General features: G+C 46.1%; 1 protein-coding gene across 7 annotated transcripts in view; it reads left to right on the plus strand.

Moving 5' to 3' along the window:
* The window catches only part of CREB5 (cAMP responsive element binding protein 5), a 362,805-nt gene that overhangs the window by 78,715 nt on the left and 268,214 nt on the right, over positions 1 to 15,876 (plus strand). For all 7 annotated transcript variants that reach the window (XM_016222264.2, XM_016222265.2, XM_087821233.1 and 4 more), the window contains one exon: positions 964 to 1,085. In XM_016222264.2, coding sequence (XP_016077750.1) covers positions 964 to 1,085 — 122 coding nt within the window. The remainder of the gene's footprint in view (positions 1 to 963; positions 1,086 to 15,876) is intronic.

Here is a 15,876-nt window from a genome sequence, read left to right on the forward strand (position 1 = left end):
ACATACAACAGAGTCCTTGGGAGCTGGGAGAGTCTGGGAAAAGCACAGGATTTAGATTGAGAAGGGATATATCTGAAAGTAAGAGAGGACTTCATAGTGATAAGATGGTTGCAATTTGTGTGACCTTGTATAAGTTACTTAGTTTTTTTCTCCATTTATAAATTAACATGCACCCTACGTACCTCATAGGATTTTGTGAGATTTAGATTTCAGAGAACATTGTGTGAAAATATTTTGTGAACATTAAGCCACAAATTATGGTTTCAGATCCTTCAGTTTTCTAAATAGTAAGCTCTCTCAACAGTCAAAATATGAAAGAAATTCTATTCCTTTTTAAGAGTACTCTCAGAACATTCTTTTAGTTATAGCCAAGAAAACAAAAATTAACAATTATACTTTCAATGGGTAGGAGTTGAATGTATTTGACTTGTAGCCTTTCATCACCCTCTACGACTCCCAAAATGAGAGAGAATTGTTACGTTTCCCTTCTCCATTAAGGAAAAGGAATTTTACTTGCCTGTGTGTTTCTTTGTGTTTGGTATAAAAATTTACAAAATCGTTTTTCCTTCCAGCACCCTGAAATCAGGGTTAACATGGGCTCAGCTGATTTTTTGGCTGATTTTAGCTAAATCATTTTGCTTCTAGTTAGAAAAACCTCACTCCACACATCGCAGTGTGATTCAAATGATATCGCCCCTGAAAGTCGAGGGCCGGATCCCCTGAAGTTGTCTGCAGGGAGGTTTGAAAATCACCTATGCAGCTGACTACTTTGTGTTCCTCCTTTGGGATTTATGGTTTTATTTTCTTCCACATTCTCGTGTTATTGAAAGGGCTGGGAGATTATGGGTGGCCAGTGGGCATCTTAATTGAGCCAAGGGGAGGGGAGTTGTGACTTCAGCACTTGCTTCCCGCTGGCTCTTGGGGACAAGATCCCACTGACCGATCGCTCGTCTGTGCTTTCAGATCAGACTCCGACCCCCACAAGGTTCCTGAAGAACTGCGAGGAGGTGGGGCTCTTCAGCGAGCTGGACTGCTCCCTGGAGCACGAGTTCAGGAAGGCGCAGGAGGAGGAGAGCACGAAGCGGGTAGGTTGGCGGGATGCGGCCCACCCGGGCCCCTCTCGCCTGGCGGAAACTCAGTGGAGAATGGGTGGCGCTGCGGGTGGATTGCTGATGTGGCTTGGCCCTTAAGCAGCAGCATTTTATCCATGTGCTAGAGTCTGTCTGATGTGTAAAAAAAAAAAAAAAATGGATGAATCCCTGATTGTGATAGAATTCAAAGCTAGAAAAATCGTGGGGAAAACTGATATTTGAAGTATGAAATTCAAACAAACAAACAAACAAACAAAAAAACACTACCTGATTCTTGAACTTGAATCAGATAAACTCATAGACTTTTCTGTTCAAAACTAGTTGTTTTACTTAGCTAAATATTTAATAGCAAGCCTTACATGGTGGTAAGTGCAGAAGACAAGAGTCAGAGAGTCAACAGGTGAAAAATTATAGCAGTAGTAGAGGGGTTTCTCTGATTTTTGACCCAGGCTTTAACTGTCTGGTGTCCACAATCTGCCCAGGAGATCTCCACCATGCTCACAGTTACTTCCTAGTTACACTACGGAACATCTGTTGCTATTGAGACAAATAGGTTAACTGTAAGTGTGGATTATTTGTTCTTATGAGTGTAGAAAATCCACTTTATGGATCCCTCCAGAACATATTCAGTTTTATTGTAATGTTGTGCTGGCACTTTCCAATCATTTTATAAGATTAAGGAAAGGAAATGAGGTCATGAGTAAGCGTGATAATGAAGCTTTTTAGTATTTTTTTCAATGTTTTTATAGAGCATTATTGAATGCCCAAAATGTACTAAACAACAAATTAGACACATTCCATGAGCAGAGTCTTTTAATGTGAAAGTTGGTTGACAGGAAGGACCAGCTCGGTTGTAATGGATTCTGAAGTTCCAGCTGTTCCATCCGGAGAAGAAATTTTAAAAGGCTCTGATGTTTCTCTAAGTGTTTCAAAACCTTTGAATTCTCCTTTACATGAAATTTTAATAATCCCCCTCCACCAGGTTTCTCATGTCACATTCTCACATCAAAATAGTCAAGGGCTTGTATTCCGTCTGTACTGCTTTAGAAAAAAATTATGCAAATAGGTGAAGGTTACAGTAAGAGTGGTATACCATCTCAATCAACTCATTTTATTTGTTTATAATCAATTTGTCATTCATACTTGATGCACCCATCCCCACCACCTCAGTGATGGGAAGGGCCTTTTTTCTCTTTTGAAGCAAACACTTACTTAGCATGTATTTGCCAGACCCTGTTCTGAGCACTTAAAAAGATTAACACAATAAAAACAAAAGGTGTATATTCTATATTTCATTGCAATAGAAATGGATTTCTTAAAAAAAATTAAAAAAAAAAAAGAATCCATGAAAATAGCAAGAGAGAAGAACCTAAAACCAAAAACTTGAGTAAATTTCCTCTGGTTGGACAGTAGATTTAGCTCGCCTGGTAGTCATGGCTTATGTAAAAGACTACAAGATTAAGTTCCTTCATTTCTTGAGACAGTCACGGTTGGTTTCTTAGATTAAACTGAACTATAGGAAACGTGTGGACTTGGTTCATATCGTCTTCATTTCTGATAGAGTGGCTTTAACTGAAGTGAATGCCTTTGATTTTCCCAAAGACGTTGGCCAAGGACAGCTCTAGGAAGCCCAAGGTAGGGGTGTGATTTTAGATGGTCTCCTTTACGTAGTGCTCATGATCCACTATATGAAGTCCTGTGGGAGGAAACTCTTGCAGATCTGAATTCCAGGAAATAGTTTGCTTCCCCTGAGGAACTGAAATATTTTCTCCTCTGGACCTAAGAATCATGTAACTGGTTCTGTTTCTCTTTTCCCTTTGACTGCTCAGTTAACATGAAGCCAAAGGTACTGCTTAACTTTGAGAACTTTGTAGAACAGTTATGAGGGTATTTTACTTCCCCCCAGACTAGACTTTCAGTTCTAGTTTATATTTCCTCTGGTCCTGATTTTTAATTTAAGGAACATTTCCATGCCATACATTTTTTGTGTGAGTTGCTCTTGATTGTGAGTTGAGAAAGAGTATAAATAATTAAACTTTAAAAATGAAGGTAATTAGATAAGCGAAGCTGAAAAGATGACTATTGTGGTTGTAGGAAAAAAAGTATTTTCTCTCTTAAATGTTTCTCAGAGCCATGTGATGATTTCTTGATGGGTATGTGGTGCTGGGGATCCCACAGCCAGCTTTCCCCATGGTTTTGGGACAACCTCCCAGCAGACCACTGTCTCATGCCCCAACTTCACTTGCACACACTGAAAGGTGGACAGAACTAAGGCTATTGAGGTCTCCTGTTCCCTTGCCTTGTTCAAACCAGATGGGCCAAATCCATCCTCGGGTGCCCATGGCTCCCCAAGAGGGCACCTTCTCAAGGCCCGTTGCATGGTGACTCATCCCAGTGGGCTATGTTGGCGGCTTCTGCTCTAGCATTTCTTTGGAAGCCACAGGGTAGGGAAATGAGAAGGAGATGCTCTCCAATCTGCTAATCGTTTTATACACCATTGGACCACATTTCTCCAGCTACCAACATCCCCAGCACACTGCCCACCGCAGCTCCCACTTCACTTATTTGTTCCCTGCTTAAAAAGCAGGAATAAGGCTCTTTATTTACTGCATACCGAGTGCTACTGAATGCTCTCTTCTCCATCCCCATTGCTCCACAGTCAGATAATTATTTCTTCCCTTTTCTGTGTTGCCAACTCCCTTCTGATTTCTTTTCCTCCTTGTCTTTTAATAAAAGACTTGCATCCATTTCCTCAGCAAGTTTTGGTCAAGTGGAAGATGGATTAAGTCATCTGGAGAACTTGCTTTAAAAAGTTATTGCTAGAACTTTCTAAGTACTTTATACAAAAATACGAGGAAGATTGGGGTGGTCCTTCCCTGTACCTTTACATTTCTAGCTCTAGAAAGTTCTATTAAAAGAGCAAATGCGACTGTACATTGGGGAAAATTACATTCTACAGACTATCTCTAATCATGACACCCTTTTCTAAGAGTATCTCAATGAGTGTATAAAGTGAGGGCAAGCAGGAGGCAGGCCATGGCCACTGGAAAGAGCCCCAATATCTATATCATGTCATAAATAGCAGGCAACACATTTCATAATCACCTCAATTTTCTATGTTAGTGTAAGCTCAGAGCCTCCAAACTCTTTAATAAGAGATTTATTCGCCCCTTGGAAAAGCATCCATTACCAGCAGGCATCATAAATGTAAGCTTGCCTCTGGCTTACAAGTCAGGCCAGTCCACGTCCTAAAACAGATGAGGGACTTTTTATTCATTATTTATTCATTCAAGAAAGATTTCTGAGTGCCCACCACGTGCCAGGCATTGCCCAAGGCATTGGTGACTATGCTACTGACTAAAGTTGGTAAGAAAAAGACTAAAACAATCTTCCCTTCATTGAATTGACTCCCAGTGAGCAGGACAAACAAGAAGCAACTAAAGACAGTAAAACATAGAACATATCAGAAGATGATAGTGGTCCAGATAAAAGTAGGGCAGGGAAGGGGCACAGGGTGGTGGGGGACGGCACGGCTGGTGAGTGGACGTGTGGCAGGGAAGGAGAAGGGGGAGAAGGCCCGGGCCAGGTGTGTGTTGGGGAGGGAGCAACATGTACAAAGCCCTGGGGCTAGAGGATGCTCAGTGGGTTGGAGGAACTGAAAGAGGCCAGTTTGGCTGGAGGAGAGTATGTAATAATGCTAAAGAGTGGGTGTGGGGGGGCAGATCCAGGAAGCCCTGAAGACTTTGGCCTTTATTCTGAGTGAGATGTGGAACTATAGAACACTTTTGAGCAGAGGAGTGACGGGATCTGACTTCTATATTAGAAATTTCACCATGGCTGTTGAGTTGAAAGTAAACCGTTGGAGGACATCAACAGAAAAAGACCAGTTAGGAGGGCATTGGAAGAGTCTACATTAAAGATGGTGGCATATTGGTCAAGATGGTGATGGAGGGGGTGGCTGGATTCTGGATATATTCTCAAGAGGGAGTCGCTGGGATTGGCCAATGGGTTAGATCTGGGGAGTAGTAGAAAGAATGGAATTAAGGACAAATTCAGGTTTTTGGCAGATGCAGCTAGAAGAATGGAGTTACCTGTGGGAAGAGCAGGTGTGAGGGGAAAATGAGAACTGCTTTTAGAGTTGTTAAATGGAGATATCAAAGCACCAGGTGGATATGTAGGGCTGTCATTCAGGAGGTGGCCACCTGTCTGGAGATAGAAATTTAGGAGTCACTGGGAAGTAGGTGGTCCACATGAGACTAGATGGGCTCTCCCTGGCCAGGAGTGAATGGAGATGAAGTAGAGGAAAGGTCTGAGCATGGAACTTGGCAGAGCCCTCTAGAGAATCTTCCAAGACAGGGTATTCAACTCTCTCAGTGGCCAGCGATGACACAGAAGGTCACAAGGCATGAAGATTCAAGTCACGTATGGGACCCTTGCCCTAATGCTTGATGGAGTCCAATAACTGGCAACTGGGATGCTGATTTTGTGTTCCATATTAGGAAAAAAAAAAAAGAAAGAAAGAGGAAGGTGAATTGACCTTTTACATTTTATTTCTTTTTTTAAAAGATTGACTCATGCAAACCTAGGAAGGTGGAGAGAGCCTCGCCATCTGATAGCAGTTTTGTGCACGTGTATGTATGTGTATGTATGTGTAAGAAAGGAAGGGGAGTTGAAACGACTAGAAATTAACTCCTTGGTCTTGCTGAGAGAAATCTCACATTCCAGCCCAGTGTGGGTGAAGACCCCGAGATGCAAAGTGCTGGGTATAAGTGCTAAGTGCTGTTATTGCAGTGCCTGAACCTCACTCATTATGCTGATGTGGCAATAGCAAAGTAGGACATTTCCATGCTCTAGGATTCCTCCCCCAAGGATGAAAAGTGCAGTCTATTCCCAGAGGGTGCTGACTGTTTAGCACATGGGAACAAGGGACAAGCTACAGTCTTAAGATCTTGGATCCCAGCTCAACAGGAGCCACGGAACAGGGCATGGCCAGGTCAGCCTCGGCTCAGAAAAGTAGGCCGCTCAATCTGGTTCAGTTCTGTACCTGGAAATCCTGTTACCCGACACCACGGGCTATTGGGGGGGGAGAGGGCGCGGGGAGGGGGCGCCTTCCTCTGCTTTCTGCACAGTCCTGCCCTGTCAGCCACTGGCTGGCCTGGCTGCTCTGGGGGAGGTATGAGTGGCGCTGGATGGAAAAGAAAGGACTCGGGATGGAGCAGACTGGCAACAGCTGCACGTTTCCGGTTATGTTATGTTTTCTGTGATATTTGTGTAAAACAATCCCTCCGTCCCCCAGAAGTCTGGAGAAAAAGAATATTATGAAACCTAAACTTGGTTTTATCCGGGTATTGAGAATGTCACCGTGTTGGCGAAATGCTAGTAGATGAGACTGTTTTTGATCTTGCTGGGTTCTGTTGTTGTTTTATTTCGTTTTTATCAGCGTGATCGAAAAGGAAACACCCACAGGCAGTGTTACAGGAGACAACCTATTTCTTCCCCTAAGCCAATGACGGGAAATCCTAACCCTTCTATTATCAGGATTCTTTTTTTCTTGCCATTTTAGGATTACAGCTTTCTCCTTTTAGGTTTAAATTATGCCCTCCACTTAGGTGGAATTTGAAGCTGGAAGAGAAGTTGACTTGGTCTTTGTATCCCACTCCGGCGAATGACTAAACCAGTGGATAAACTGGAAGCTGTTTCATGTGTTTTAGTTCCTTGGGATTTAGGATTAATGAGTGCAGTTTTAAGAGATTAGTAAGCGTTGGTATCCATTTCCATAGATGTCAGTGACTCATGATGTGATCTGAGGCTCTGCCTCAATTTTAAAATGGAGTGGGAAATAAAATAAGATCATAGGGCTTTTTGGGGGGGGGAGGGGGGAGGTGGTGGAAAGTCAGGGAACCCTTAAAGCAACAAAATGCATTGTCTGTTGTCTTGCAAAGAGCGAGCACGTCTATCAAGTATGTTTGACGCGGGTGACACGGGAGGACTCATGGCTTAGGGAACACTGACTGAGGGGGGTACAGGGCGTTTGTCCACCTCCCTCTTGGAGAATTTGTATATTTGGATAATTTGGACCTTAATGGATGAGTCCTCACGACCTGATTTTCACACTAAAGAAAACATATCTTACCTTTTGAGGCTGAGGGTCCTTTCTGACGCTAAATCACTTGGCAGTTCACGGCTCTGCCTATAGCGGCGACGGTGGTAGCAGTCGCTGCAGACGAATGTCCCTCGGCCGGTGCGTGGCAGGTGCCATTGTTCTGAGTTCAGTATTAAGCAATCAGTTTTCTCGTCATAGGTTTTATTTGCACTTGGTATCACATGGCGTTTGTTCTGGCAAGGCAGCGGTCTCTCTGCCTGGGGCCTGTGTAGGAGCTGACCCCAGGCTCTGGGTTTGAACGAGGGGGCTCTGCGCTCGTTCCCGGCGCGATGGGTGCTCTAAGAGGTCCTTCTCTCCACCCGAGGCTGTGGAGCGCCTGAGACTGGGGCCCTGGCCCTGTTTGCGATAGAACATGAAGGTGGCTGGAGGAAACTGGGCACTGACTTGGGAAGGCTCTCTATTCGTGCTGGAGATTTTGCAAAATAAAACCATGTTTTCTTTCACCAGTATTTCCTGTTCAGTTGTGACTGGGTATGGTAATGACCAAAGTCCTTACCTGGTCATGGAGCGTATTCAGGTCTGCCTATGACATTCTGAACACGCTACTGATGATCGTTTGATTTGGGTCCCCTCACTACCAGGGAATAATTATAGGTGCTTATGCCAGTCTTATCTCCCCCTCTTAAATACAGGCAGATAAACTGTCAAGAAAGAGAGTTGACAGGCACTCACCAAGGAGAGCCAGGGGCAGGGGTAACATGTTCTGGCTTTCCCCCTGACTGTCTGTCTGTCTCTGCCTCCTGACTTCTGGTTGCATCCACTCACAGGTGGTTTCGGTTTACACTTCCCTTCAGAGGATCCACACCTTCTCAGAGCTGAACAGTTCCTCCACCTAGACATCCAGCCCTTATTGTTGGACTTGAATATTAGCCTCTACCCTCTGGCTGTTACCAACACTCTCATTGGAATATAACCCTCCTGTTTCAAACTCACCTTGCCCAGCACTCCTCAGGGCTTCCCTGAGCAAACTGGTGCCACATCTGACCCCCCTGGTTCGGCCAGAGGCAGTCACTTACCCACCAAGGCGTCAGCATGGCCTCCCTCCCTCCTGTGCCCCATTCACTCCGTTCAGTCACCTTTCCCAGGAAAGGGTCCTCATATCTTCTCTGTTTCTTCTATTTCCATCATCTCAGGTCCAGACCATCATCACTTCCTACTGGGTTATTTATTGCTGCAAATTCCAAGAAAGTTGTTTGGCTTCTAGCCTAACGTTAAAGAAATACTTAGCATTAAGTATTATTGTAAAATCAAATGCATTGTTTTAAATGAAAATAAACTGAAATATTTAAAAGTTAAAAAAAAAAAATCCTTCTTGAAGCTGATTACCTGTCACTTGCTGTTAAAAGTTCCTTCAAATATTGCCATGGTTAAAAGGTGGAGGGGTGATATGGGATGTCATAGGTATGAAAGAAAGCCCGTTGGTTGAAAGATGTTAAACATAGTTTTGGTTCTACAACATTCTATACATGGAATGCATTTAAAATAACCAAAGCAGGGATGGGGGAAGGGCACTAAAAAATGACCAAGAAAAGAAACCCAAAATAATCAAAAACATGGTAGAGCCCTGAAATTCCCCAGGGACTATACTCAATCCAGACCTGGGCTGTGAGGACACCTTGGTTGGCCCACCTTCCCACCAGGCAGCCTTACTGTAGTCGACAATTAGCCCAATTGAATTCTTTGGCTGGGAATGACCCTCGCTAAAACAGTTATGAAGCTCAGCTTTAAGGGCCCAGGAAAGGGCAGCTTTTCCCAGCAGGAGACTTTCTCATCAGGGCGATTTCTCTGTCCCAGGTTGGGTTGGGTTCTCGGCTCATTAAAATCACTTCTTACCTGTCTGGAGGCAGGCAAGCCAGGCTGGAATTTCAAGGAATCAGCACAGCGAACGGACGCTCTCCTGTGAAGGAATGAACGTCCAGCTGTGAGTAATTCAGGACTCCCAGCACGCCAGCCAGGCGCGGGAGGCGGGCGCGTACCTGGGCGCAGGAGGCGTCGGCATCTGCAGGGGAGGAGGCCCTGTCCTCTGCGAGGCCCTGTGTTAATGTTCCCCAAAGCAAGCAGGAAAACAGATCTGTTTTCTGGGCCAGATTAAAACAAAATGACTAAAAGATGAAGCTTCCGTTCTAGGCAGAAATCAGCCCTCCCATTTGGAAAATTGGACCAAATGTTAGAGACACGGTGAGCATCTGCCCCTAAGAGTCAGGGAAGCCTGGGCCCCTCACAGAGATGTGAGCAGAAACTGACATCATAAAAACAGAGAAGGAAAAGAATATAATAGTTGCAAGGGTCCCTGCCTCCGTCATCTCATAAATCCAGGTGAACATTAAGTCCAGTTCAGAGCAGGTATGGGAGTGATTTGCTCTGGGAACCCTGCTCCAGCATTTGTGTGTTGTTAAGTTATTTCCATATTGATAAGGCCGAGGCCAGGAACTCGGATTCCGCGCATTCCTCCTGTCCAGATTTCCAGCGCGCTGGCTGTCAGCTCAAACTTGTGGTGCAATAACTGAGTTTCACATCACACCCCAAAGGGACATTTTCTGTGTGCTTTACCCAGCTACCCGCTGAGCCCGAAGGCCTAGGAAGTTTGTGAAATGGTGGGGTTTCCCCCTCTGAGTTACTGGTACCTCTGAATTACTTTGGGGAACTAGCTGTTCTGTGAAGCGGAGGGGCTCGCCAGCTGGTGGGATGGAGGTGTGGTCAGCCACACGGTGTCGCCTTCCAGGACGTGGCCCTGCTTCTCTTTGCTCTTTGCTTTTTGAGATATAAGAGCCCCTTTTTAACCTGTTGGAGCTTCTGACTCTTCTGTGTGACAAGGCCAGTTCTCTCATTGGTCTCCAGAGCGAAATGGAACGGCCGAAGGACTGTACTCTCAGCATCACCTCTAGGCACATATTTTCTAGTAAAACCCACACAACTTAGACCGTGGTGTCTGTAGATGATATTTTGACGTTTGACCTAAAGCCGAATGGGAGCTGTTTTGTTGGACAGTTTTGCACCTAGGAGGCGGGCTAGTCCCTCCTGCCAGCTCCCCAGTCAGTCATTGTCTGGCACTGCGGGGGCTTCCCCAGCCTTCTCTGTGAGGCGAGGTGAACCCTGCATTTTGGATTGAGTGTGGCTGCAGCCGCTGGCATCCCTGGGATCTGAGCTCCGTGCAGAGTGCACCATCTGTCCTAGGAAAACTTTGAAAGTTGATCGCAGTGCTGTCCGGATCCTGCCCAAGTCGGCCCCGGGTGCGGCCTTTATTCTGTGGCTATATGTTTGGGTGGGGGCCTATTCGGGCCCTGCGAGCAGTCATGTCCCCAAAGAAGAAAAGCAGTCGTGTTCTGGGTGGGTGTTGGGCTGATTGACTACAGATGATGTGGCGCTGGGCATTGTGAATAACAGTCGCTCTCAAGGAAGCCGGCCCCTTGCTGGCTTTGCCCGGGGCGATTTGTTCTGCACACAGCTTAGGAACCTCCCAGAGGATTTCTGAACATGGGGCTGTTGCTGGACTCATTGGCCCGGCTGGCCCAGGCATTGCTATCCTTTCCAGAGCAAGCTTGGAATCCGCAGAGCTCTAGAATCTGGGGTGTATGGGAGCCCCACCCTTCTAGCCCCACTTGGTTGGTTCCCAGGTGGCTGGAAGGAGACAAGACCATCCAGAATCCTGGCGATCCTCCTTACAGTGGGATGTGCCAAAGTGTGACACACACCGTTACATCTCTGTGGCGCTGCTCCACCTGAAACTGGCCTCCGGCACCCCCAGTGCTATTCGCAATGACCTGGAAATGGGCCTTGGAGAAGTAATGCGCCGTGTTGCCCGAATTTAGGACAAGGGCGAGAAATCCAGACTCTATCCCTTCACTCTCTAAAGTCACGCGTGACTTCATTTTCTCAACGGTAAAGTGGGCCTTTTAACAACCTTGGTTCAGATTTATAGAGATCTGGAAAATAGGAAATCGAGCAAATTCCTGGGTAGATGGTGTTAGATTCATATATCACTTCAGCATCTCACCTTGGACGTTCTTTCTGATGTTGATTGAAATTGTCCGAAAAGGGGCCCTGGGAACAGAAATCCAAGCCCACATTCACAGATACAATGAGCCGGTGCAGACACAGCTGCCTGAAGAGTGACTGGTCCCTGCACAGCAGGAGGAGGGGACAGCTCCTTGTTCCAGATCTCTGCTAGATTTTTCTTTATTTGTATCAGAGTAATGCTCACATACACGACTACATGATTAGGCAAAGTGGGCAAAGCTGGCTATGTGACTAATTCTTCATTCCTCTGACCATCACCTAGGATCGCCTGCAACGTCCAATTCAACACCAGCTTTAACAGACACTTGCTGCCCTCTGATTGTTAAGGCGGCACAACCAATTTACCCATCTGCTGGGTGTGGGCTTAGAGCCGGCTCACCATTAGTGGTGATAGATTTGCAGGGATCCAAACACACACGCCCTCCCACGGTCCCCCCTGTGACCAGAGGCACATATTGCCAGACAGCTGGCCGGGGCCAGAGGTGCAGTCTGCGGTGGCTTTGACCTCATTAGTGCGGCTCTTCTAATGGACTGCGACGCTCACGGCCCCCAGCTACCAGGGCTGCTCCTCATCGGAGGCACCGGTGCAGTTCACGGGAAAACAATGCTACCAACCCTGATGGAATAGTCCAGGCCTGTTTTCTGTTAGGAGATTTTACATTTTGCCCTTTCTAAAGTCGACTGCCTTTTGACAAAATCTCACCACAAAACAGCAAACCTGCCTAAATCATATAGCATCGTCTGTTGCTACAGAGGAGCATTGAGGTCTCCCGCCTGCGCTTCGGTCAAACCGCTGTGGACGTGGAGGGAAATGCCCGAGAGGCTCGCCCGGAGCGGGGCCCGTGCGTGTCTCTGATCTTTGCCTGCGGGCTGCTGCTGGAAGGAGAATGAATGGAGCTCTGTGTATCCCAGGAACGGCCTGAAAGGAAGTTAGCCACTAAAATCCTCTGCTTGGGTGTTTTGTGGGATTCATTCAGCTCATCCGCCTGGGCCTCCTGGCTTTTTATCCGGCACTAAATACCCCCCAACGGAGCCATGCCCCGTGAGTGTGAAATGGTTGACCTGGCACCGTTTCCAAACATCCACGGACGATCGCTGCGCTCACCCGTCTTCCCCGGCTTCCCCCTGCCCCGTTGCAAAGTTGTGGCACCTACTTTCTCACCCCCTGCCCAGGGTGTTCCTGACGTCCCTTCCTTTCAAGTTCGCCACTGAGACCGGCTGACATATTTGCCAGCTGGAGGATGCGGCCCCGACAAAGATGACTAATATTTGCAGGCGCCCCTCCTCGGCGCGGCAAAGAAGAGACCCAGTCTGACGCTCAGCGCGGTCCCCTTTTTTCCTGCCCCCTCCCCTGGCAGAGGTAACCTGCTCCTCGTGCCAAAGGCCTTTCCCAACAGCTGTTTGGTGATTCTGTGTCACTGGGCTCATTGTAAAATCAAGCATATCCTTTTAATTACCTGTTCATATTTCAGCGATGCCGGGCTCCGCGGCACAGAGAGAGGGGATAAACCTTCATTATAATGGATTTTTAGTAAGACTATCTTGGAGATAAGAGTCCTAAATCTTGGCAGCCTCCGTGGAGCGCACACTCTGCGTTGTGCACAAATTCCTGGCTCCCCAGAGCCGTGTTATAAATGGAGTGCACCGTCCAGGGCTGGGTAATAAGATCCTGCAGATACATTTGAGAGCAAGGTGCACTTCTGCTTTATTTATGAAGATAGACATGCTGGTTGAGGGCTTAATCACAGCTGATAAATCATTTTAAGAAAGCCTATTAGAACCATATGCTGATTTTTTGCATTAATACGGTGTGTCTGTTTCCAGTCTAATAAGACAGGGTTTTCTCTCGTGCGCTCTGTGTCTCTCTCCAGCGTGGACTATTTATCTGTTTAAGTGGTATCACTTGTGTGGGAGCATTTATCTCTTTAAGAGGTACCATTAATAAAAGCACGTGAAAGGAAAGAGGGAAGGGAAAAGGAGTGAAGGCGCCCATTGTGCCGGGCCCGGGCGGGCGTGTGCCCCTGCGCGTGTGTGTTTATGGTGTGACAAAGGAAAGAGTGAAAACGCCGAGGAGCGGAAACATCTCTATTAGAGCCGCGGAAGGCCGGGGACTGGTCTCCGCTGGGCATAAGGTAGTCATTTCAGCCCAGGTGGTTATAATACTATAGAAGATCATCTGAATAGAGGGGTGTGTGCGTGTGCGTGGGCCTGTGTGTGTGTGTGCGCACTGACATGCCGGTTACCTCACTTCTCCCCAAGCTAGCCGAGGTCTGCCCAGGAACAGGTCCCAAGGCTCTTTAATGAGAGCCATATTGGGACTCCAAATCCGAGCCAAGTTCTGTTTATCACTAATTGCAGGGGTGCCTTGCAGATCTTTCCTATTATTTCCTGATTATACCCCTGCTCTTTTTAGTATCTTGCCAAAATTCAAACAGTAATAATTGCATGATTTATTGTTTATTTATAACCCCTTCCACTGCGTCCATCGCTGTGTTGAATAGATTTTAAAACAGCAATGGCTTTTCCTAAATGACTGGGTTTCTTTTACCTTCCACTGAGAAGCCATATCTTTGTGAATCTCACTTCTCCCTTTAAGACTGACTGGCTTTTTATCAATCAATCAATCCCCCTCCAGCAGAGCCATGCCCTGTGAGGATGAATGGTTGACTCGGTGCAGCTTTCAAACGTCTCTTTTTCAAAATGCTTCCATGGTCCTCCTTCTCAGAGGCCTGGGCGTCTGGCCATATAAGTAAGGGTTGGGGGGTGGGTGCTGCACAGAGAGAGCTTGTGTGCCAAGAAGATGTTTCAGGAGAGGATATGAACTTATCCTTTACAATTACATCCAGGTTGGGTTATATGACTGCTAAGCTTCTTTCCAACTCACAGTTGCCATGATTCTCTGAAAGCAATGTGTAGAGATAAGCAAAAAACCCATTTCATAAAAATTTAGACATAGTGGGAAAATATGACACCAAATTATTAGTCTTGAAACTATGAGTGAGTAGTAATAAAATTACCCCCATTAACTGAGTTTCTGCTAATTGTCAGGCTTGGTGCTAGAAGTTTTGTTTATGTCATTCCCTGATCATTACGACAATCCTTTGAGATAAGATGCTTTCCCCTCCTTTTACATAAGGAGTTAAAGCTTAAGAGTTTAAATAATTTGCTGAAAGCCACAAAGCTAGGGAGTTGCAGTACTCATTTTATTTACAAGAAATTTGCTAATTCATGCAGGACCCAGAATGACTGAAGATGAAAAATACCTAATAATGTAGTTATTAGTTAATAGCTATACTGTATAGAATACCTTGATTTGAAAACAAGAAAGCTTTGAATTAGCAATGCATCTATTCGTTCAACGAAGTTTTATATGTGTCAGCCACTGGGATATCACAGGGTCAGTCAATAGGTTATCACTCAAAATGCCAGCACTTATAATGAAGAGTGACAAATGTTTTGTGTCCTACAGTATAATCAGACTAAGCTAAGGAGTCCCTAACCCCCTGATCCAGGGGTGTGTGTGTGTGTGTGTGTGTGTGTGTGTGTGTGTGTGTGTGTGGTGGGGAGAGTGGAGGTGTCAGGAGTAGGTCTTGGTTAAGTAACCTCATATTATGAGCCTGCTCTTCTCACCTGTCCAATGGTGATAATAATTACTTATCTCCTAGGGTGGCGCGGATGATAAATGAAGCCTTCCTTATAAAGCACAGTAATATTTATGCAGTGAAGCCCAATCTCTCTTGTTTTCTTCTTTCCTTTACATGTACCCGAAGACGAGAGTTGAGTACCAAATCCTGGATGAGAAATTAAGAAAATGTTCTCTGCCCATAATTTTCCCAGAAATGTAGGTGGTAGTTGTGACTCAGAAGTCCCTTTCATCACGGCCATGGGCCAAGAGACTAAGACCTTCCAAAGACTTTAGTCAAAACCTGGGCGGGCTTAGTGCCTATGATCCATACCCAGCAGGAGATAGTCTTTCTGTTGTTACAGGTGATTCTCATATAAATCGAAAGTCTTGGGGCTTCCCCAACGTTTCCTTTCACAGCCCAGGTAATGCAGGATCCCCACTGTTTATTTTTAGGAAGGTTTGACAGATGTTGGCTAGGCTGGCTTCCAGGTCAGAAAAAATGTTTAAGGATGATTTCTTTAGAGGAGTATAATAGACGTTCCCCTGGGACAAATCGAAATTAAACTTTAACATTTTTAGAGCGGGCTCACCTAGTCCTTAGTTACTTATCCACAAAACTGTCCACCCCACCGGCACATCTCACTTCGCCTTCTTTGGTATTTGAGTAGCTTCCTGGGAAGACCTGCTGCGTTCAGTGTCTGGGTGTTCGGGGACCATCAGAGTTTTAGTGACTAGGGAACATTATCGGGAAAGAAAAACTTTCTCTTTGGGCAGATCCACCATCAAGGCTGAGTTCATGGTTTGGCCAAGCCTGGCCTGATGGGAGACAATGGCCTGTGCAGCCCCCGGCCTGGCCATGCTGGGAGTTCCAAGACCAGCTATGTCCAGAAGAGGTGCTGCCCGCCTGCCAGTCCTGGGCCGTCTGGGGAGAGCATGGCTCACGCCCAGGTTCGCACAAGCTTGGACCACGGCCCCCTGAC

This window comes from Miniopterus natalensis, chromosome 10, assembly GCF_054644295.1.
Source record: "Miniopterus natalensis isolate mMinNat1 chromosome 10, mMinNat1.hap1, whole genome shotgun sequence".
NCBI classification, from domain to species: Eukaryota; Metazoa; Chordata; class Mammalia; order Chiroptera; family Miniopteridae; genus Miniopterus; species Miniopterus natalensis.